The 23,093-nt window shown below is 42.7% G+C and overlaps 1 protein-coding gene across 1 annotated transcript in view; it reads left to right on the top strand.

The window, feature by feature from the left end:
• TENM3 (teneurin transmembrane protein 3) overlaps positions 1-23,093 on the top strand; it is a 548,392-nt gene that overhangs the window by 413,080 nt on the left and 112,219 nt on the right. Inside the window, exon 6 of the mRNA XM_054566195.1 lies at positions 12,367-12,489. Within this exon, the coding sequence (XP_054422170.1) occupies positions 12,367-12,489 (123 nt within the window). The remainder of the gene's footprint in view (positions 1-12,366; positions 12,490-23,093) is intronic.

The following is a 23,093-nucleotide window of genomic DNA, read 5'->3' as shown; positions in this document are numbered from 1 at the left end:
GGTTTTGCATCTTGCAGATTTCAATTTGTTTTTTCACAGGCATTAACTTTTAATTATTTCCAATATCACAGAAAATTTAATTTGATTAAGCTTAGCAATTATTGACTATCCCTCCTAATCACTGAATTCACAGAGATGGGTAAGACACAGTCTTTGCCACGGTGACCTCAACGCCTTATGTGGGAAATATAATGTGAAGTTTTCATGTCACGTACAGGCCCTCAGCGCGTCCGGTGTGAGTTTGCATCCCTCCTCCGTCACTGACCACCCACGTGACCTGGAGCAGGGGACTGAGCCTCCGCGAAGCTGAGCTTCCACAGCAACACAACAGGAAGAGCGAGGGCACAGCTCTTCGGACTAGTTCACACGATAATTAACGTGCCTGATAAAGTGTTAGTGCGCAATTGATTTCAGCTGCCATTCTTCCTTCTGACGGCCTAGGCAATCAAATACAATTACCCACAGCTTTGAGGAAGAGCAGTGGGAGGCCCGGAGCATGAGTGGCAGGTCCCATGGTAAAGCCAGCGGGCGCCAACACAGGGTCCCCACCCGGGCACCCGCACTGTGAGTGTAGGCCGCCTGCCCTCCGGCTCAGAGGGCGCTGTGTCTCCTAAGACGTAAGGCTTCAGAGGTGGGCGGTGGCCAGGAGAGAAAATAAGAGAGAGAAAATGAGACGTGTGTTCCCTTGCCTAATCTCATTCTGTTGTATCTAATGGAGCCGTGAGGAAGGGCTCAGGTGATGTTAACATGTCATGGCGCCCATCTTTAGCGCTTCTTTCCCAGATAAAGAACAATTTTGCTGGCGATCTCTAGGTAGATTTTAATAACACTATTCCACTTATTGTTGCCTTCAGTTTATATCAGGAGATCGTGACTTTTCCTTTAATGAAACGTTATAGAATTCCCTTTTAAAATAAATACTTAAATTTTTAAATCCATTATCTCAAGGAAAAAATAAATGTATAAATATAAAAGTATAATATAATAATACTGTAGAATGTTCACAATTACAAAGGTGAAAAGCAGGTTTTTAAAATAAAAATGTAGAAGTTACTGCTGAAGGAACTGATAGAGCTGTAGGCCTTTTCCAGTGGGTCTTTTAATTTCATTCTAGGTCCTTAATGTTTTCATTAACTACATTTGTAGTTTTGCCAGGCTAACTGCATGACGAAACAGTGAGCTTATGTGAATTACGTAATATTTGTACATAAAAACTAACCATATTAGTCCATCACTTCAAATCATCACCTATTTTACCATGATTTTCTATTTTTAGAGTGAAGATATTTTTAGGGGCTTTTTACTTCTTCAAAGAAATTCTTTGTGGCCTTAGACAGGAATCACAGGTAGAGAAGCAGTGCACGTTTGAAGGGGGAAAGGTGGCCATTCATCTTTAGAAAAGGGACTTGAAGCCACCACGTACAGAAGCAAGTTGACAGTGTGAGCAAGCCTCCCGGGATCAGAGACCACCCTTTGTATTTCGCTTTGACATAAATTTCCACAAATGTCCCATAACTATCCATTAGTAATAGTTAAGTTTGTAACTAAGGAAAACTCTTCTCCACGTGAGCCCAGATCAATGGGGGAAGCTGGCCCACCAGACCTCGAACGCCCGTTCCCACCCTGCCTGGCAAGAGGCGATGGTCAAGGGCGGGGGGTGGGGTGGCGGTGAGCTGTCCCTGCTGTCACTTGCCAGGCGCCAGAGGTGGTGTTGTGGCTGCACCCCACGCTGCTTTGCTTGTGAAACAAAACTTGGTAAGGTAGACAGAATGAATGAAGGAATGAATGAATGAATGATGAAGAGCCAACTGCAGGAACAAGTTGAGCCTCGATTCCTAAAGGTTGTTGATTTTATTTAATGTTGCCACTTTACAACCAGACAAATGCGCCACACACACACACAAATTATATTGTAACCTTTTGAAGGAGAAGTGGACTAATGTGAAGGGAGTGTTTTTCTGGATTTTGCCTTATTTTAATATACCAAACTTCCTCTAATAACCTCCATAGCCTTAATTGTTGGATCTTTTAATAATGATGATTAATGTGTCTTAAATTTCCAAAAAATTCTAATTTGCAAGTCTATTCTACTTTCATACAAAGTCAAAACAAGCCAAAAAAAATTTATGCTTAAGTAGGTCATTAACATACATACACATTTGTTACATAAAAGTAGGATGTAGACCCTAAAGCTGTTATGGAAGAGAGGAATCCAGATGAAACAGAATCAGTACAACGAGCCTTTGATTAATGAGTAGATCCATGGGGTTTCAGTGGCAAAGCTGCTAATAACTGTCACTAATGAATTCTCTGCTACACACATCTCACGATAACAGCAATGTCAGTATGTCGGCAAGCAGGGAATAGTTTATAAGCCGTGTCAATTATTTCATTTTGTATTTTGGATGTTTTTGAAATACGTCCTCTTACCATATTCTTTAATGCTGACAACTGTTACCTCAAAGATTCTTTAGTTTATTGATAATGATTGTGCATCTCATTAGAGTGGGGACCGAATGCTTCTTTCATTCGGAGAACAGGACCTGGAAATAAGAGGAAACTAAGGCAGCATAGGAGGACGGTCTGTTGGAGAAACCCTGGCTTCCTCCCCTGGGAGGCGGACAAGCGCGTGATTTTCAGAGGCTTCTGAAGGCCTCCGTAGTGGCTGCGGATGGGCAGCTGAGAGTACCGTTCGCCAAGTGGCACCCTTCAACACAGTGCGCTGAATCCGCATGGTGAGGGAAACAACATGCAGTTACATTGGAAAGTACAATTTTTAAATGTCATTACTTATAAAAGACTGTGAGTGAAATACTCTGTCAGAAAAGGACCTACATAGCTAAATCACTCTTCAGCCCCATCAAGACAGTTGACAGACAATGGGATTCTACTTTTCCACTAATTACAAAATACCAAAAAGGATTAAAAAATACACCACATAGAAATAGAAAATATTAGCAACCATTTTTATCTCCTTACTCCCCCTGCAAAAAGATTACCTCATAAAATTTATGACTTAATATGTTATAATAGAGGAACTTGCTACATCAGAGGTAGTTCCTTTGCCTATCAAAATATCTTATAGTTGGGATAATTCTAATGACAACAAGAGGACATATTAATACAAAAGCTTTAAAAAGAAATAACTAATTTTAAAATACCCGTATTGGGGTTAGCAAGTCTATACTATTGATGTTCCATTACCCTTAAAGTTACTAACAAATAATAATGGATTAGAAAGCCAAATGATTGCCCAACACATTCCGTCAACATGTATGTGGACACAGCAGGAAATCCAAAACAAAAGTTAATTTATGGAAAACTCTGTGTGTCTAATGACGGTTTGGCCCAGTAGGAGTTCAAGTTGCAAACTGCATTCTTCACCTGAGACGCTTTCATTTTACATCAAAAACTTGGTTGCATTCTGGGAGCATATATCAAATCAAATCATTATCCAATATTTAAAAGTATCGTTAGATTTCTGTAAAATCTAATCATTGCACATGTGCATTGTATATATTTATATATTCATGAAACTAAAATATAAAGAAATTTTGCTTTCAAAACCCAAGATACCCAAGTTATCACATGCATTCAATGGTAGTTTGACTTCATGTAATTAAATTTTATGTTAAATAAAAACAAAGGAACAATATTTGTATTCTGATACCTTGGTATCTTATTGATGGCAGGTGGGTTTTCCCCCCTGTGCTCAGTGATTTAGCCTAAATATTTGTATTTTAAAATATACTGACATACCATAGAACATGAATCTGGAAGAGACCTTTGAGTTCATCTAGTGTAGTCTCTTCAGATTTGTGTGCGAATGAGAAACCTAAGCCTCGGAGCCGCCCTGGGGACTTGCTGAGGTTCCCCAACTCCTCAGAGCCAGAACTGAGAGTGGGACCCCGTCTGTCTCTTTTAATATAAACAAAGGGTCTGCAGTCGCCCTAGACAATCTCTGTTAAAAACTGTGCTCTGGCCTCTAAAATCTCAGATTCTGATTTCCTTTTCTGGCAACTTCTGATGACAGGTTCTTAATGGCTCCTCCTCAGAAACCCGGTACCACAGTGGACGTGAGGAGCACTGTGAGAAAGGGAAAATTTAGGCCTAAAGTTTGCTTCGGGGAGCTCCCCAGGTCTTGCAGGCTAAGCCAAACTGAATCGCAGGCTTTTTCGGGGTGCTCTTTTTTAAGTCAGTTTTCCCTCCCGGATTCCAGTTCCCATGTTATCTCCTGTGTTCTTGGTGAGAACGTTTGCTTGATCTTGCACAATGAAGCAGCATTTAGGCAATAATGGCAGTCACGCTAAGAACTGCACTCAAAGTGGCCAGAACCTGAGCGTGGACCCAGCAGGGCCCCAGCAGCAGAAGCTGCATCCCAGGCTCTGATGGCCAAGGCGCTGGCTTCCGTGCGCGCTTCACAACACCCTCCTTATTTGCTCCAAGGTCCTGGCAGCGTGCTGGACCATGTCACCCACCGTCACCACCCCTCCTTCCCTCCGCATTTGGCTGTATCCGTGAGCGCTGACCTGCCCGTGAAAATAGTAGGCGCTGTGCTAAACAACTTCAATGGCATGGTCCCCAGGGACAAGAGGAAGTTTTGGCACCTTTTCTCTCCACAAGGAGCTAAAAATGGCACTGAACTTGCTCCTTGGTGCTCTATAATTTTTGGTAATTACACATTTTGGTTTCAAGTGTTCCACACGCTGGCTTTTAAGTCTCAAAGCAACGTACATTGGTTAAAAACAACAGCATCCCCTTTTTTCTCTGTGCGGAGGCGAAATGGCTGGTGCTGTGGGGTCCTTTCATCTCCGTCAGCCTTGAACACTGAACGGAGGGTGTGCTGTCATTTCTCTCACCTGCGTGGTCTTTGAAAGAAAATTTTCTTCATAAAATTCCACTGATAGATCTTCCCGAGCAGACTGTCTCAAAATTATTTCAATTAATGAGGTGTTTTTCTTCACATTTACTGGGAAAGCCGACAGAAGAAAGACTGAGAGGTTATAGAATAAATGCTTTTGAATTATGTAGGAGATATTTTTATGTTAAACACAGTGTAATTGGTGGCACTCTAAGAATACCACAAGTAAGCTAAAAAGGTGTAATCCAGAGGAAACTACGGGGCTGTTAGTAGCACACGTTTCGAGAGAGGGATGGCTTAGCGTTTGTGGAAGTCACTCCTGCGGTTGATATCATTATAATTGTTTTATCTTTGACTTGGGCGATAGTATAAAAAGTATGCCTATTAATTTTGTGAACATCAAACGCCAGATATTGTACAATTAGTTTAAAAATTCTGACTGGGCCTTACCCTGGAAATGGATGTCCACCTGCCCTGAGAAGAAAGGAAGAGTCATACAGGCATCCCTGCTTTGCCTTCACCTTCCGAGGTTTCAGCTACCCACGGTCGTCCGTGGTCTGAAAAGAGCAGATGGAAAATGCCGGAAATGACTCATAAGTTTTAAATTGCTCATCCTTCTGAGTTCACGTAATGAGGTTTTTCGAGTCCCGTTCTGTCCCTCCCGGGAGGTGACTCCTCCCGTTGTCCAGCCTCTCCACGCTGCTCCCCGCCTGCCAGTCGCGGAGAAGCCGCCACCTCTGTGAGCAGATCAGCTGTCTCGGAACTAAGAGCTTGTGTTCAAGTCACCCTTTAACCGCAAGAGTAGGGCTGCTGGCAGCCTCAATGCACCCAAAGAGAAGCTGTCAAGTGCTTCCTTGCAGTGAAAAGGTGAAAGGTCTCTACTTAATAAAGAAAAAAAAATTGCATGCTGAGGTTGCTAAGATGGTAAGAACAAATCTTCCAACTGTGAAATTGTGAGGAAGGAAAAAATTGTAAGGAGCGAAGGCAGAATAATAGAGAGAGAGAGAGAGAGAGACCACATTCACATATTTTATTACAATATAATTGTTTTATTTTTTATTATTGTGATTAATCTCTTATTGTGCCTAATTTATCTATGAAACTTTATCATAGGTTTATGGATATATGTATAGGAAAAAACAGTATACATAGGGCTCATACCGTCTTAGGCATCAGGCATCCATGGGGTGTTGGGTGTGTCCCCCAAGGGTGAAGGGAGACTAATGCCATATTCCATTGCGTGCGTACACCACAGTTTTTTTTAATCCATTCCTCTGTCTGCGGTCATTTCACTTGCTTCTGGTTCTTGGCCATTGTGAACATTGCTGCTACGGACACAGGTGTGCAGCTCTCTCTTTCGACACCCTGCTTTCAGTTCTTAGCCAGAAGTGGGATTCTGGGTCATACGGTAGGTGTAGTTTTAATTTTTAAAGAAGCTACCATGCTGTTTCCCACAGCAGTTGCAGCGTTTTACAGTCTCACCAACAGTGCACAAGGGTTCCAACTTCTCCACCTCATCACCAAGACAGACATGTCTTTACACTCAGGCTCAGTCTGAGAAGGCCATGGACCAGCCGTCATGACCCTGGAACGTGAATCTGTTCACTCACCCTGCCCTCCTTCCAGGGCCCGAGGTTTGCGCTGAAGGAGGCCTTGCCTCACCCTTCCCTTTCCCTCCTGCCTGACGGAGCGACCCACTGCGTTCTCCTGTGCCGGGTCCTTATTCTCCTTACGCATTTACTCTACTTCTCGCAGGGCTGTTGCGCAGGCTGTCACGTGGGAAGGAACACCTGGGAGCGCCGCAGAGGGAGGCAGAAAGGGCTTAGCAAAGGCAGAAGCACACACTCTTGAGCTGGACAACGTGTCCGAAGGACTACTTTTAATACAATTTTTAACTTAAGTGCAATAGACACTTAGAAAAGTGTGCAGGTCATCAGTGGACGCAACCAGCGGCACCGCGTCCCAGATGCTCTCCCAGGCGTCACCTGCTCCCTCCTCCCTGCTGGGAATGGCTCACTCGGGCGACTTCTGTCCTACCAGTCGGCGTCACCTGCCTGCGAACTCCATACTCAGGGACTTACGCAGCATTCACGTTTTTTGTGAATGGGTTCTCTTGTTCAGTATTCTGTTCGTGAGATCCACTCACGTCGTTGCATCTGGCAGCGGTTTGTCCGTTTACGTCGTTGTGTGGAAGCCCATTGTATGACTATAATTCGTGTGTCCACTTCATGGCTGGCGGACATCAGGGTTGTTTCTGGTTTGGGGCGCTATGCAAGTGAGGCTTCCGTGAGCGCTGTTGTTCTGCGCCTTTGGGTGCTATGGGGTATGCATGTTCCTACTGGCTGTGCAGACAGGCTTTTGTAGGTCAGCTGGGGACTTAACCACCGTTTCTAAGATTTTTAATATAGAGAAAATACGTTTCAATTCCAAACAAGCAACTTACAAATAATCTTGCAAAATACAACCATTTATAGTTGGTAAATGCCTTGTATTTAGAAGCCAGTTTTAGCAAATGGACAACTTCTGGTTATATTTGCTACTGTCAAAGAAGAGATCAATGAACAATTTGTGCTAAATTTTTTAAAAATGTCTTTCATGTGAATGTTCCATTTTAATTCAGTACAATTCAGGTAACTGAAAGAAGAGCACACTGTGGGTAAAGGAACCTGAAATAGGGTCAGGGGACCTGGTAGCATGAGTCCTCTTTTTAAAAAATGACTTTTTATGAGTAACTTTTTAAGAGACAGTGGGTGACTCACTGACGCTCTCTCTGCCCGTGTTTCATCCTCATACAACATGGACAGTGGCCCTTGTCACATGCTGCATTATCGGGGGATCACGGGCATCAAGGTGTTTTAAAATGTGGAAAACACACTGACTAGACATATAACATTAACCAGCACCTACCAATTCCGTTCTTCCTTGGATAACATTTTGCATATGAATCCAGCTCCCCCCTTAAAATCACCTAGAAATCTGTGGAAATAACAATATAAAACTCTAAAACATGATATCATCAATGAAATTTTTAAAGATTAAACCTACATGAATGCTATTTCTATAACTTTAAAATACACAAGTATAGTGTTTATTTATGTAATTTTTAAGTTGTTTTTAAAACTCTTGGAATTAACCAAAATAGCCTGCTTCGTCACAATCACCATCACATTATTGTCCAAATTTCTTTTAGGACAATATAAGTGTGGCGAATGGTACGCACGTGGAGGACCAGTGCCTGGAATACACAGAGGTCACCTGTTGATACCTTTGCCCCACTCCACCCCCAGTACCGGCCCTGCCTGCAGGTCCCCAGGTCTCGCGGAGAAGCAGCGTCCGTCCGTAGCCCGTGGTCCTTGCGGACCTTACACTTAGCTCTCTTTCTTGTGGATTCCACACTCAGAAGCCCTGTGGTAGAATAGAAAGGAGGGTCGCGGTGTGCCCTTATAATAAGGTCTGGGTTCAAGGTCAAGGTCCACCACTTACTTGCTTAGAACCTTAAACTCTCAATAAACCTCAGTCTTCTGAGGTTTAATGTGAAAAAGAAAATAATAGTCGCTGGTCAATGGAGTCTTTGCGAAGCTGAAATAAGACAATGCAGCGGCACCCTGGCCCAACACTGGGCATGCAGCTCGTGTTCAGTGGCTTTTATTTTTTTAAATCTTGCACCACAGTGTCCTCACTCCGGCACGGGAGCAGGTCTGTGGCTGAGAGGACACCTGGCATCGCTGCTAACCTGGACCTTGTCCCTAAGCCGTCCACCCCCGTCGGCGCCTGGGGCAGGGCTCGGAAGAGCACAGAGCTCCCAGCCACTTCCCTCTGTTTTTCCTTATTGGGCCCTTATTTGTCTGCTGTTGTTTTGGTTCCCAAACACAGTTGTCACAGGGCTGCAGTGGGCAACGTGGAAAAGCAGCACTTTTACCTCCCAACTCTATTAACCTGCGCCTGTGAAGACACGCAAGGACGATGGCCTTTGAGCATCGCGGGCAACTTAGAAGTCTTGTCTTGAAGATGTCGAGAACATCTAACTGGTGTCAGAAACGTCAGCTCTTTACATGTAGAATGCATTTCGTCAGACGGCATCTCCTCTTTCTCACTTTGCGAGTATGGGACAGCAGGCGCATCATATTTAATTAGACCACCCTCCCTAGTTTCTGAGTCAGGGCCTTAGCACCATGGGTTGGATCTTTCTTTTGTTCTCTTGCTCATTTTCACAGTCTTGAAATGCCACATTTCTAAGTTGCTGCTCTTTCACTTCTGGTTTTCCCAATGCTAGAGTAACACCAACACCTTCAGTGTAGACTTCCTGGCTGTGCTCCCGGGTGGCACAAGCCTCCCCAAATTTTCTCCAAATTAAACTTCTTCGTGACTCTTTCTAGCTAGAATATCTGCAGTTGCAAGTCGCCTCTGTTCCGTAGGCTGAGCTCCTTCCAGAATGGCCTTCCTGCAGATTGAGATAATACTTCCAGGGGGGCTTCAACCACCTCTGGACCCTCCCCCGCCTCTGCAGCCAAGAACAGCTGTGCCTCCATGAGCCCGCCGTGAAGACTCGAGCACAGGTCTCCCTGCAGGCGCACGTCTGCACCGGCCCAGCCCCGCAGGGCCGTCCTCATCCTCCCTCGTGTGCGGACATGTGTTCTTTCCCGCGCGTTCTCTCTGCTCGTCTGCCAAAACACTGCACCTGCTGGGCCAGTGCTTAGCAATTTCTGTGGCATTTTGACTTCTGTGAGTTGGCTGCCTCTATCCCTCTCCATCTCCCCGACTCTCTTTCTCCTCTCTCTCTGACTTTGTAGGAATTCTCACTAGCACCCTCTATTTGTATAAACATCTTAAGTGAAACATATAAAGTGTCAAAGGCTTCACTAAATACCAAACAGCAATATTTTCAAAGTACACGATACTCTAAGACCAAACAACTCAATGGGCTCTGTTTCGAAAGCAGTGTTAGTGAGAGAGAGTATTGTTGGGCATGGTTCTCACTAGGCGGTGTCATAAGTAAAACTGAAATCCCATTTTATTGAGATTTTCTGTAATAAAAAAAAATATGTAATAAGATCTTGTTCATCCGGCAAAAAAAAAAAATGAAATAGTTTTCCAAACACAAACATAACATTACTCTTTAACACCTGACATCTGTGTATTATCTCATGCATTTTCTCTCCTTTTCAAAATCTATTAGAACCAGCAAAATGAGCAAATCTGTAAGAAGACTTTCCATGTCACATAAAACACACAAAGATGATACATTATATTGTGTGGGAACTCTGACCCTGTTGGAATATTTACTATAGTTGCTCTGCCGAAGTATGTCTGTCAAACTTCTTACTCTATGCACAAGTAGCTCCCACCATTTTCAAAAATTGCGGAAACATTTCGAAGCTTGAAAAATGTATGAAGCGATAAATGTTTAGAAAGCTCTTGACATTTTGCCACTCAAATCCTACATAATTTAATGCAAAAATGACATACAAAGTTATGCCTCTTTACACATTGACAATTTGTAAATTCAAGAATTTCATATCCTATATCTTAATCCTCATAAAATCAGAGTTTAAAAGGAATTACTGGCAGGCTGTAATTCAAGCTGGGAGTATAAGTATAAACATTAGTTACAAATATACAGGGTAGATGTAGGCACAATATGTTTGTATCTATGTTTGAATGTCTTACTATATTATGGTTTTGTATCAGGTATTGTTAACAAAAGAATGTGAGAATGGTCATAGAAGATCCCCAAACTGGTGAATCTTTTTAAAAAATTCAATCAATTATGTATAATACTAGTCGACTTTCATTCAACTACTTTTCATATACCAGGACACTAAAGTGATCAAATAATTATGAATAATACAGTTCTCTCATCTTAGCCAGTTATGTATTATTTTTATATTTTTTAACTTTTTAAAATTATATCTGTTATTCACAGCAGTGTTTTCATAGACTTTGAAAGCTCAGAAAATAGAAGGCACTTATTTGACAGATACTTATCAAGACTTAACTAGGTGCCAGGCACTGCGAAAGATCAATGAGATGCAAACGCGAATGAACACAGGCATAGGAGAGACGCTCAGCGCCATGCGCACAGGCTTTCCGAGAGGCGGGCCCCGGCCGTCCACGGTGCAGGTGTTTCCTGGTGGATGGGAAGCATTGCAGACCGAGGGGCAGTCCTTCGGAGATGCCGCGGTCTGCTCAGGTGACCTTAAATAGATCGGTAATCTGGAGTAAAGAGTAAGTCAATGAAATAACTTACATAGCGAGAACTGCCCAGCTTCTCTCCATGTATACTCCCGAGAGGGTACACATTAATTGAATAAGGAAGGTGTAACCAGTCTCATAGTTTAAAATAAACCTTACATTTAACAGTATTACATCATTTGTCCAGGGTGAAATCCTAGACTGAGGACAGAGCCAAATGTGTGCACTGTTACTACATATATTGAGTATTTAACAGGGGCTGTTTGACAGCGGTCGTTCACGCACTGTCTCCAACGTTGTTTTTAAAACACTTTTGTCTTTCTCCACCTCCCTGATGAACTCCAATATGTGTAGTGAGGTAATAATGTCAAATAATGGGGAAACAATCTCTTGCGTGATACAGGACTAGGACCGTAACTGGTTTCTCTATTGAGCTTTCTTTAGGGGGTAATTCCTAAACTGTATTTTTTGGAATACAAGTGAATCTTTAGTAAATGTTAACAGTTGATATAACAACGATGATTCTTCTCAATATTTTAAGTAAATTAAGGAAAATAATATATAAAATTTTTAAATTGTACTTATAACTATGTAGTCTTCTACTTATCTTTTCTACATATTTAAAGAAAGTTAGTAAACAAAATTTTTATAAATGTATAAGGTTATCATACCCATGTCATAAACACTACATGAAATGGCCTGACGTATATACATGTTGCTTGATCTGTATCATGGCTGTATTGTTACAATTTCTAAATAAATTCATCTTAAATTTAGAATAGTCAAATAGTATATTTTGTGTATCCGTATCCATTCTGATCATTCCCTACACCAACAAAGTCATCCATGAGACCAGTTTTTAGTTTTTACCTCAATGCAATGAATAGCTTGATATCTCTTGAGATCCCGTAGGTGCTGGAACGAAGTGTTTATACGAGTCGGAGTGGCCTGTGGACAAGCAAGTTTGGCAAGTGCTGCTAGAGAGCATTTCACCACCTAGTTCAGTGACGGTGGCGAATGGAACGGGCAAAGCAGAGCAGATAACCATCCGTGTCCAAGATTTGCCTGGTCCCAATTAACAGAGTGATATCAGGGCATTGTTAATGCTCTGCCACTTTGTACTGCATTGCTACCTCGGTTCCACTGGTGTGAGGAACTGTTTGTTTTCTGATTTTATTACACAATGATCCTTGATATTTCAGAACATGGACATTTTAACTTTACATAAGACTTGTTTGTTATAAACATGTTTACCATTTGCCTTGTAGCTAAAAGCAGCAGACCTTTAAACAACTTGTATTCTTTGCCCCCAGCAATGCATCTATTTGGCCTCAACTGGCAGTTACAGCAGACTGAAAATGACACTTTTGAAAATGGAAAAGTGAATTCTGATACCATGCCAACAAACACTGTGTCATTACCTTCTGGCGACAATGGTAAGGGAAAGAATTGTGTGTCCTGTGTTTTCCTCTAACGTCTCTTTCCATAAATTATTTTTACCTGTGTTACACCTAGTTTTATATGGGGGAGGGAAAGGTTTTGAAATTACAGATGTCATATTTTAATGAGTATTTTTTATTCACTTACGTGAAAAATTGAAGTTTTCCATTTTGAGTAGAGAGACAGGCCTTTCCACCTTTCCCAGGTGTGTATTTTGTTCTATTTTTAGTCTGTAAATACATTGTAATTCAGTGTATCATCTCATATTGTCTTGGATATATTATGCTTTCTTCCCTTAACTACTGTGTGGAGTTGGGACACTATATTTATTTTGTTATAAACACTCTTAAATACAAAATGCATTAAAGGATTCCAATTTATTGACCTTTCCTCTGCTTGCCCTTTCTCTAAACCTTCAAAAGTTTGCACTTTGAACTACCAGGCTTTTAAATCAATTAACTCTGAATCAAAAATGAAATTTAAGAGGTTGTATTTCATTTTTCCAACATAAACACCCAGAATGCTGTATTTCATTTTTCCAATATACAGACCCATGAAAATGTATTCATATGCATGTATATCTACATTATATATGCCTGCCTATTATTTTATATATGTTATGCCTATGTATCTTGGCATTTGGCATTTCCCTAGTGATTCTTCCTCTTTTTTTCTTATCTGCTGTATTTGTATTCTGCTTTAGAATCAATTATGTTCCTCTTCCTGTAGCTGGTTTCTTTGCAAGATTAGAAAGAAGCTATTATATAATTACGTATAAAATACTGATTTATATTTATATATATATATGCTACTGTTACAATTACCCATTGATGTGACTCAAGTTTTTACTATACTTTTGTTCTTTAATGTTCTAACTTCTGTTTTTATTTTAACAATAATACTTCCTGACACTTCTTTCTTAGGGAGGCTGAGAGATTTTATAAGATTTTCATAGTAATAATGAATACCCCACCCCCACCTGTGTATGGGACCTTCTGATACTCAGTTCTACATGGTCCCCAAAACTCTAAGCTGGTACATATCACTGTCCCTGGAGGAAGAATGGTAGTCACAGCACTGTGGATTAAAGAGGGGTGAAAAAAATCTTTCCTAATGAAAACCCTAGGTGGGAAATTTCAATTAAATAAAATACAGTTACTTTAAACAATTGTTGTTTTCTACAGCGATAACACACATAGATCAAGTGACTAAACAGAAATTAAGAGTATTTCTTTTTGGTTGATGTAGATTGAAATGTAGACTGTCTTAAAGTGGATGGTCTTGGAAGCGGCCCATTAACGCTTCTTAGCCATGCATTCTACGAAAGCAAGAATGGTTAGATGTTTCATTTGTCTTCAGACATCCTAACTGTTTATGCGGCCTGATTAACTGAAAACGCCGCGGCACTTGGAGAGCACAGTTCTGAGGAGGCTGCGGGCTCAGCTACTTCTCCCACGGGCAGACCCTCCTCTCTCCACGCAGACCCACCAGGGCTCACAGACGCCTGCCTTCCAACCCTGGCGTCTTCACCCTTGGCTCGGTGCCCTCGGTCACGCTTCGTAGTTCAGATCGGCAAGAAAACGTTAGGACAGCCTGGGAGGGACTGTCTAGAATACTCTCAGCCCCAGACATTTGGAAGAACATCATATAAATTTGGCTTCTGAAACCTCTATAGAGCTGATGGGCTTACCTGTCACCGCGACTGCAGTGAGGAATACTTGTTACAGCCAAACACACACAGACATCCATGTGTGCGTCTGCCAGGGTTCCTAAAATAACAGATATCCTCGTTCTGTGAATGCGCCCTGGATTTTCTACCCTGTTTCATGGTATTTCCCGTTACACACGTGCTAGTTGAAACTCACGCAGGTAATTTCACAGTGTACAAGGGATTGTGCTGCACCATTTCAGCAACACTGCTGTGGCACCGCCCCCACCCCCCACACACACACTCAGAGAGGGACTGCGGTGGCCCACGTGACCGGAGAACGCACTGCGTCCAGCCGGCCGGCGCACACCTGCAGAACAGGTGCCTCTACGTGTGGGTCAGGTCCCTTCTTCCCAGCCTCCCCCATGAGCAACAGACAGCAGGTGCCCCAGGACAAGTTCAGACCCTGCCCCACTGACCTTCCAGCCGCCACCCAGACTAGGGGCTTTGCAGGAACTGCCCTGTCCCTGGGCTCCGACCTTATGCAAATGATAGTCCCTCGTGCCTTCTTTATTATTTCTGGAACAGCCCCCAAAACCCTAAAGTGAAAGGAATTTTTATTTTCATCTTTCCAAGAAATGATTCTTGGTATGGGTCTCTTGCATGCTCATAGACCCACATGCGAAGGGCCTGAGGGAGCTCCATTTGCAAGAGGCGGCCCTTCAGAGACTCCACCTTCAGCCTCCACAGTAGGCCCATCCCTCAGCCACGACTTCAGCTCTGCGGACCTCCCAGGGAAGCCAGCTGCAGCCCCTCTTTAGAAGTTCTAGGAGACGGCACCCTTCAGAAAGCCTTTGCATTCTGAACAAAGCTTGCTAGGAGAAGGAGCGGTGCTGAGCACAATGGGCAATTACTTTCTGGCTTCTGTATAAATGCAGTACTCTGCTATTATGTAGCCTATTTCATCCTTATTTTATAAATATATTTCTAAGGAGCAATCACGGTGCTAAGGATTCAGTAAACTCCCTGCTTGCTTTTAAGTGAATACTGAACTGCCGCTTCTCAGGGGTACTAAGTATTTAAAAGAAGAATTTCAGCTATATACCCTGGACCTTTACTGATGACTCCTGAGACCTTCTTTGACTACAAATTGTAGAGATGAGAGGTCAGAAACACGGGGTCTCAGGCAAGACGGATGGAAGTGGACCGCGTGAATAAAGAGCGAGCATGGAGTTTTTAGCTCAAACATCATTCTCTTTCCAGAAACTAAAATGATTCCCCTGGACCAAGGAATTCAGTTAGCCTAATGTACTGGAAAGAATCACACAGGCCTCTGTTCAAGTTGTAGCCCCTTCATTTACTTACTTTGTAACCTCGAGCAAGTTACTTAACCTCTTTGAGCCTCAATTTCCTCATGTGAAGAGGGACTAATAACACCCATCTCTTGGCTCGCCGACTTCAACAGCCTGGCAGCCCTGCTGTATCTCCCTTGCAAATTCTTTCTCTCTTCTCAACAATTATTTTGAATCTCCCGACAGTAGTCAGAATGCCAGTCCTTCAGCCTTCTCAGCTGAAGTCCTTGCATTCTATTCAATGGCAGCAACAACAAGAAGGAAAGATCCAGAACTCCTCAGGAGTCCTCTTCAACAAATTCCCGTTCCTGTGTGTATCTGGTTTTATTCTTTCCCCTTTTTTAAACCGTATTCAAGTTCATCTTCCCATGAGTACTCTTGATCCCATCCTGTATCTTCAAAATGCTCCCCCCTCTACTGACACTTCCAATCAACACTGGAACATTCTGAGGCCATGTGACATCTTTTAAAAATACATAAATAAATCTTTGAGTCTCCCTCTTGTCCCGCCTCCACCCCGTCTTCCTCTTTTCCCCCTACAGCCAGCCTTCTTGACCAGATTAGTCACAATTTTCCTTTCTTTACCGCAAAGTACTCCTGGTACCACCTGGCTCCTTTGCCATGGCTGTCCCCAACTGCCACCACTCATACGGCTGATGTCTTCTGGAGTTACCCATGGCTATGGCAGCAGCATCAATGAATACCCTTCTGTCTTTACATCATTTAATAGTTCATCTATCCTTCCTCGTTGGAATATTCTTTTCCCTTGGCTTCTGGGATACCACTTTCCTCTGCACCTTCTTCCTGACTTCGTGGCAGTGACATTTTAGTTTGTTCGGTTAACTCATCTTCCTCCACCTGCTCCCCAGCCATTGCTGTTGCTCAGGACTCTGCTCTTCTCAAAACATAATCACGCTGGGTTCTCTCTTCCACTCTCCTGTCTTTACTTGCTTTGTGTGTGCTGTGCTTTCAAATCAGTAAGCTCGGCCTAGAGTGTCTCCTTGAGCTCCAGGCATTACCAACACGAACTCCATCCAAGTCGCTTTAGAGCATGTGCACCTGCCCGTCTCCCAAGCACCCCAGTGTCTGAAACAGAATCCATCAGCTCCTTCAGTTACCTATCGCTGCATAATGAGCCACATCAAAACTCAGCAGCTCCAACGAACCATCTGTTGTCATCTCTCATGCTTCTGCATTGTTCTATGGATTGACGAGGCCAGCCTTGTATTTTCGCTTGGGTCTCTCACGCCGTGGCTTTCAGATGCCAGTTTGGTCTGAGCTGGCCGTCCAGCGCAGCTCATTCACGCTGCTGGCAACAGATGCTGCCTGCTGACTGGGGCTCCGTGGTGGCTGTCCAGTGGGGCATCGAAACATGGCCTTCTCGGTAGGTGGCTCGTGCTTCTCCTAACAGAGCAGCTGGTTCTGAAGGAGAGAGTCCCCGGTGGGAGCATTCCAAGAGACAGGGTTTCTAGGACACTGGACATTCTAAGGTGTCACTTCCATCATGTTCTGTTGGTCAAAAAAAAAAAGTCAGTAAGATCAGCCCAGATTTATGGAAAGGAGAGTCAAACTTCCACTCTTGACTGGGGAAATGGCAGGGACATGTCTCATAAGGGCACAAGAGGTGGGAGATGTTGTGGCCATCTTCAGAAAACACATCTGGCCTATCATCTTTCTTTCTAAATTGACCTCTCTTTCGGGACTTTCCAGGTCAGCAGATGGCATCGTCACTCACCTGGTCGCTGAGGCCAGACGTCTGGGCACGTGCCTGGCCCTTTGCGCTCTTTCACCTCCCACATGCAATCAATTTCCAAGTCCCATCAATTCCCACTCCCAGGTGTCTCTTGGATTCCGTGGTCTCTCACTTGGATTACAGAAGCCACTTTCTATCTGGGATGCATGTCTTTAGTCTTGCTCATCCATTTCTTCAAACACAAATGTGAGATATCACTACCCCTCCTGACCCCCCTCAGGGACCTATATTCTAACAAAATAACTTACAAAGCTCTTCGCAGCGGGTCTGTTCACCACCCCATGCTCTCGGACGGAAACGATTTAGCAGAGAGGGGGAGGGAGCTTTGGCTCTTGAACCAAACCCTCTGGTTTCCTATCCTTTTTCTGGCCTTTAATGCTGTTGTTACTTGGAACAAGTTGCCTAGCTTCTACGTGCCTGTTTTCTCATGAATTAGAATATTTTGAGAATTCGCTGCGAATACTTAAAGTGGTGTATAGTACATAGTAAGTGCTTGGAAAATGCTGGTCATTATTCACATTACTATTTAATGTATGTCTTTGCTAGAGTATAAGACAAAGATCATTACTTTTCCACTGCACTGTCCTACACTTTTAGCATAGTTATTGGCGGGTGATAGGTACACAACAAGTGTTTGTCAAATAAGTAAAAGAAAGTAGTACGATCAAGTGATAAAAATATATAAAGGATCCAACACAGTCCCTTCTATCGAGTATACACAAGAGCAAATGTTGATACAGTATAATGGTTAAGAATTGAAGCTTTGCCATTGCTGGATGGCTTTAAGCAAATTACTGTCTCTAACATCCTGTTCTTCATAGGGTAGCAGTGAGATTTAATCAGATAATGCATATAGGCTGCCATCAGTGGTTGGAACATGGCAAGGATTTGATACATTTCAGCAACATTTTAGTTCATTCTTTTTTCTGCAATTCAAGATTATGTACTTCTGTTTTTATAGCAAAATTCTTTAGTAGATCCTTAAATCAGCATCAGTGATATCCTCTAAAGCAAAAATAGAAATCCATCCCTGTCATTAGCTATTTATATTTTTGTTTACTTGGATTTTATGAAAGGAACCTTATCCTTAGTCTTGCTTTGAATGCACAGTACTCACTCATTCTGCACTCATTTATTGAGCATATATTAGCTGCCATGCACAGAGCAAGGTTCTGAGAACACAGCAGTGAAAAAAGACAATCAGAGCTGTTCCCGGAGCCTGCGAATCCCTATGCTAGCAATTACAATGAGTGAGAAAATGCACAATAGGGAAAAGCAGGGCGGACCGTGCAGGACATCTCAACACGAGCTTTATTTGAAAAGAGCAATAAAACAAATGCCAAAATTTTGCATAGAATAATTTGGGATAATAAAAGACAAAAGGAAAGGCCATAAATTTTGGTTAGTATAACTTTGGTAAATAGCTTCTCCAATTGCGTGTGTGTTTGTGTGTATACAAACACCAAAAAAAAAAACCCTCTTTTGCATGAGTACAGATTGAGAAACTACATGTATATGTGTGTATACCTATGTATGATTCATACTATTCCAATGAAATAATTAAAATTGCTTTTAAGTTGTTATTATTGTTCATCATGTATCAGTTTTCTCACGTACGAGGCAGAGTCCGCGAATTGGAGCGGAGCGAGCTCCAGGCTGCCTTGAACGGAAGCCTTGGGCCCACAGGGCTGTGGCCGCATTGAGCTTTACTCGGGTTGTGTGTGGTACTTGCGTTGTTGCAGTGTAATTAGGTGCCATATTGATGTTGTCCATTAAGCTACGTTTGCAAGGTAGCTGTGTCCTGTTTCCTTTGGCTTGTGATAGAACATTCTGTGTCCGCAGTGCTAACTTACAGCATGTGGCGGTTTATAAAAAGATGTGTTCCCTCAGAGATCTCAAAGTCAAGGTAGGAATCCAAGGTTAGGTCATAGCATGGCAGGGTGGGCTATTGATTGTCTATAAATGCCTAACCTAGCTTCCTGCCATCTTAATTATTAGTGCCTCTGTGGGACTGAAGATGATATTATCATGGAGTCAGACTTTTATCATTGGATTCTTCTCTGCCTTTCCATTGTAATCATTCGAGGTTTGTTTACGCACGTGACATGCAGACAGCAAATTGATGACATAGATGGCAAAATATTTAGTATTTTTTAACTTAACGGCTTTTCTGATGTCACAAGGTAATGTTCAAACAGTCACCAAACCTAATTCCCAATTTTGCCCTAAAGGACATCTGACATGGGTAAACTATTATCTATAAAATATCTCAGAATACAAAGTATTTTTTTTAAGGCATTGTCTGAAAAATGCCACCTTCCTGATGGGTTTTCTCATAAACTGGGAATCAGCCTAATGAGGAGGGGAATAACAATTGCTTCGCGTGGGTGGACTCTTTGTTTCCACGCTCTGACAGCTGTGGTTTGCGACTGTTACAGCTTATGTTTCCTGATGAAGGGACAAGTCACTCAAGTGGGGAAAACACCAGGAGTGGCTCCCACATCCAGGCACAACAGGACACGTTAGAAAACAAGCTTCCACATGAAGCCCAGTGGTGTTTGAAGCTATGATCCATCTCCCCCTTACTGTGAGGGCTTTCGTTGGTTTGATCCCCAACCTCCAGACATCAGGTGGAGAAGCCCCCCCGGCGCTCTGTTGCCCTGGCTTTTCTTCCTTGTCCTCTTGGTAAAACTGACAACCTTCGTGTTTCCTGCAGTTCCCCCGGGCCCAGGCGCCAGAGGGGGGGGAGGAGGGGGGTTGGGGGAGGGGGTGCCCTCAGGAAGGGAGGAGAGAGAGCCCCAGGACCCGCCCTCCACTTATTTTCTCAGGAGCCTGAGTGTGGGGGAATTCAGGACACAATGAAAGACCAGTGTCCTGGCTTCTCTAGGAGACTGCAGAGGAGCGTCAGGGGAAGAGGTCGTGCAGGCATTTGCAAGCACATCGGACGGTGGCGGCTTGCAGGTGTGTTCACAGCCAATGCAGAGCCCTTGACAGGACTAACAGGGGTGACCACATGCGGCCACTTTAGAAAAGGGCCATGACTTGAAAAGCAACAGCCCCTCCCTTGCCCTGGCCCCTGACTCACAAAGCAGATGCCCTAGCAGGGCGGTTATACGGACGTCAGTGGCCGGCTCGGCAGACCGAAGCGGAGAGAAAGCAGCGATGCCCCTGCAGCGCCCCCTCACTGATGAGAACGAGAAGGCAGGCCAGCACCCGCCTTGTAGAAAAGACACATTCCCCGACTTCAATTCAAAATGAACTCATTCTAAGTAGTTTAATAATTTGAAGCAAATAGAACTTGATAGGCACTTAAAAATGAGATTCATGCTTCATAGGAAAAGCTACAGTAGACCACTGATCTTCAAACTATTTTGTTCTTGGGTCCCTGAAGCAAACTATATATACAGATTTAAATCAAATTTTATTTCCTGTGACTGTAATACTCCTAAATGTAGTATAAAACCTGTTTTCTTTAATATTGAATTATGCTTATAATTATTAGCTGTGCACACTTAACTGAAAGGAACCTAATTATTACATGAATATATTGAACATTTTGATAATTATTAAATATCAAAAGTGAAAATGTATGAAAAATAGCCCTGAAGGAGAGGAATAGGAACTTCTTCAAATAGTTTATGTATTCATGGATGAATATTACTTATAAGAACAAAGCAAGATTCTGTACTAATTCTATTCCTGTTTTCCTTTTTTGTAAAATAAGAAATCTTAGGACAAAATAAGCGGTTGGGAATGGGAGGATTTTCTTTAGAGTGATGCCATTCAACTATGGGAAATCATTATTACTCATATTTCAGAAATCACAAGCTGCCCTGGCTGGGTGGCTCAGTTAGTTGGAGCATCATCCCGTACACCAAAGAGCTGCAGGTTTGATTCCCAGTGAAGGCACATACCTGGGTTACAAGTTCTATCCTAGCTGGGGTGCGTATGGGAAGCAAACTGGCGGTGTTTCTCTCTCACGTCGATGTTTCTCTCTTTCTCTGTCTTCTTCTCCCTTCCTCTCTAAAATTAATAAACTTATTTTTTAAAATCACATTGCAGTCTATTTTCAAAAAGTTTGCGTAGTGGTCTGCAAGTTATCAGTGCCATTGCGTTTCTTCTTCAGTTTTATCGAAGCAAGCAATTGGCACCTGCCTACTTTCAAAAAGATTTGTTACAGAGTTTTCCGAATCCACTTCTGTTTCTGTGAAGGATACCAAGAAAAGGCTCCACCGAGGCTTAGCAAAATACTACTAATTACATCGGGTATTCTTTCACCAGATGGCATTTACACAGAATTTGGTAGAAAACTGAGCTATTGTTCATTTCAATTCAACTTTGTTATTAGAATCCTTTTTGAAGGCTTTTATCATATCACATGCTTTAACTATCTCGATTTAATTAGTTCAGCCCTAGTTGTTTGTGGTTCAGTGGATTGATCTCCATCCTGAAAACCAAAGGGTCGCTGGTTCGATTCCCAGTGTAGGGCGCACGCCTAGGTGGCAGGCCAGGTCCCCAGTAGGGGACATGCAAGATGCAACCATACACTGATGTTTCTCTCCCTCTCTTTCTCCCTCCCTCCCCTTCTCTAAAAATAAAAAAAAAAAATCTTTAAAAAAATTAGTTCATTTAATTTATGAGAAGCATTACTGTATAATTTACTGGCAGAGCTAGTACTCATTAAACCAAACTTTCTGTCAGAAAAAGTATGACTTATTATTTCAGTTCAAATTTATATACATTTCTTCATAACCATCTCAGTTCTGAATCCCTACTCTAGGTAGACAAGGAAAGAGAGATAAAGCACAGATCCTTGTCACAAGTTTGCTAATTGGATTAAATAACGTGTCACTGCCTTGACTATCTCTTACTTCATCGAGGTTCTCTTTGCAGTCATGGAACCCTCCTGCAGGTGACAATGATTCTTTGACAACAGTTGGGGCGGGTGGTGAGGACAGTGAACAAAAATGTTTTCTCTCCTTCTTCATGTTATCATAGTTCAAAACTGACCACCAGCCTTACATACCGCATTCTTACCTCCACACTTTGTCCTTGATAGAAATATGTGTAAGACAAGGGAAGACTGAGACCTTCCCTTGGATTCATGGGGTCTTGAATAAAGGGGGCTTTGTCAGCAACAAAAACTTTAAAATTTGCCTTTGTGCGGCACTCTGGAGGCTTTATGCTCCGAGCCAGGGTGGCATAGTAAGATTCCAGGTGTGAGAGCCACATGCCTCCATGTCGTAAAGAAAGTCTGTCTATGGAAGTTGTTAAAGTTCTAGAAATGAATGGCCTTAGAACAGCCTCCCTCTCTCCTCATTGAAACGCCTTCGTGCCTCAGCTGTTGATCCACCTGTTTGACGACTCTAGGATCAAATGGCCTCCATGGGCACTGAATCTACGATGGTGTGATTAGGCTTTGTTGTTACTGGGAGAAGGAAGCCCATTATTGTAACTACTAGTACCCTATTTGAGCACATCTCATCAGCTTGGTTCTTTTTTTCTTTTTTTTTAACAAGTGAAAGAACCATCTTTCACCTGTCAAATCAGCTGTGGGAATAATGGGTAATGAGATACACTTATTGATAACAGTCAGTATGCATTTTTCAGTGCGAAAGATTTTAACCCCTGCAAGTCAGCACATGGAGAAAGCAACAAAGCAAAACCACTGAAATCCTGCGAGTCAGAATGTAATGACTATTTTCAAAGCAGGATATTCTGGAAAAAAGTCTGTGGTTAACACCACTTTATGCTTACCAGCTCTCAAAGCACAGGTTTGCTACTATTGCCTCTAAAACCACTCACAGCAGCAACAGATAGTATAAACACCAGAGAGTAGATTAAATC

The sequence above is a fragment of the Pteronotus mesoamericanus genome, unplaced genomic scaffold (genome assembly GCF_021234165.1).
Source record: "Pteronotus mesoamericanus isolate MK-2021 breed Mesoamerican mustached bat unplaced genomic scaffold, CSHL_Meso_final contig_169, whole genome shotgun sequence".
NCBI classification, from domain to species: domain Eukaryota; kingdom Metazoa; phylum Chordata; class Mammalia; order Chiroptera; family Mormoopidae; genus Pteronotus; species Pteronotus mesoamericanus.
The sequence above is the reverse complement of the archived record's forward strand: the minus strand, read 5'-3'. Positions and strand labels throughout refer to the sequence as shown.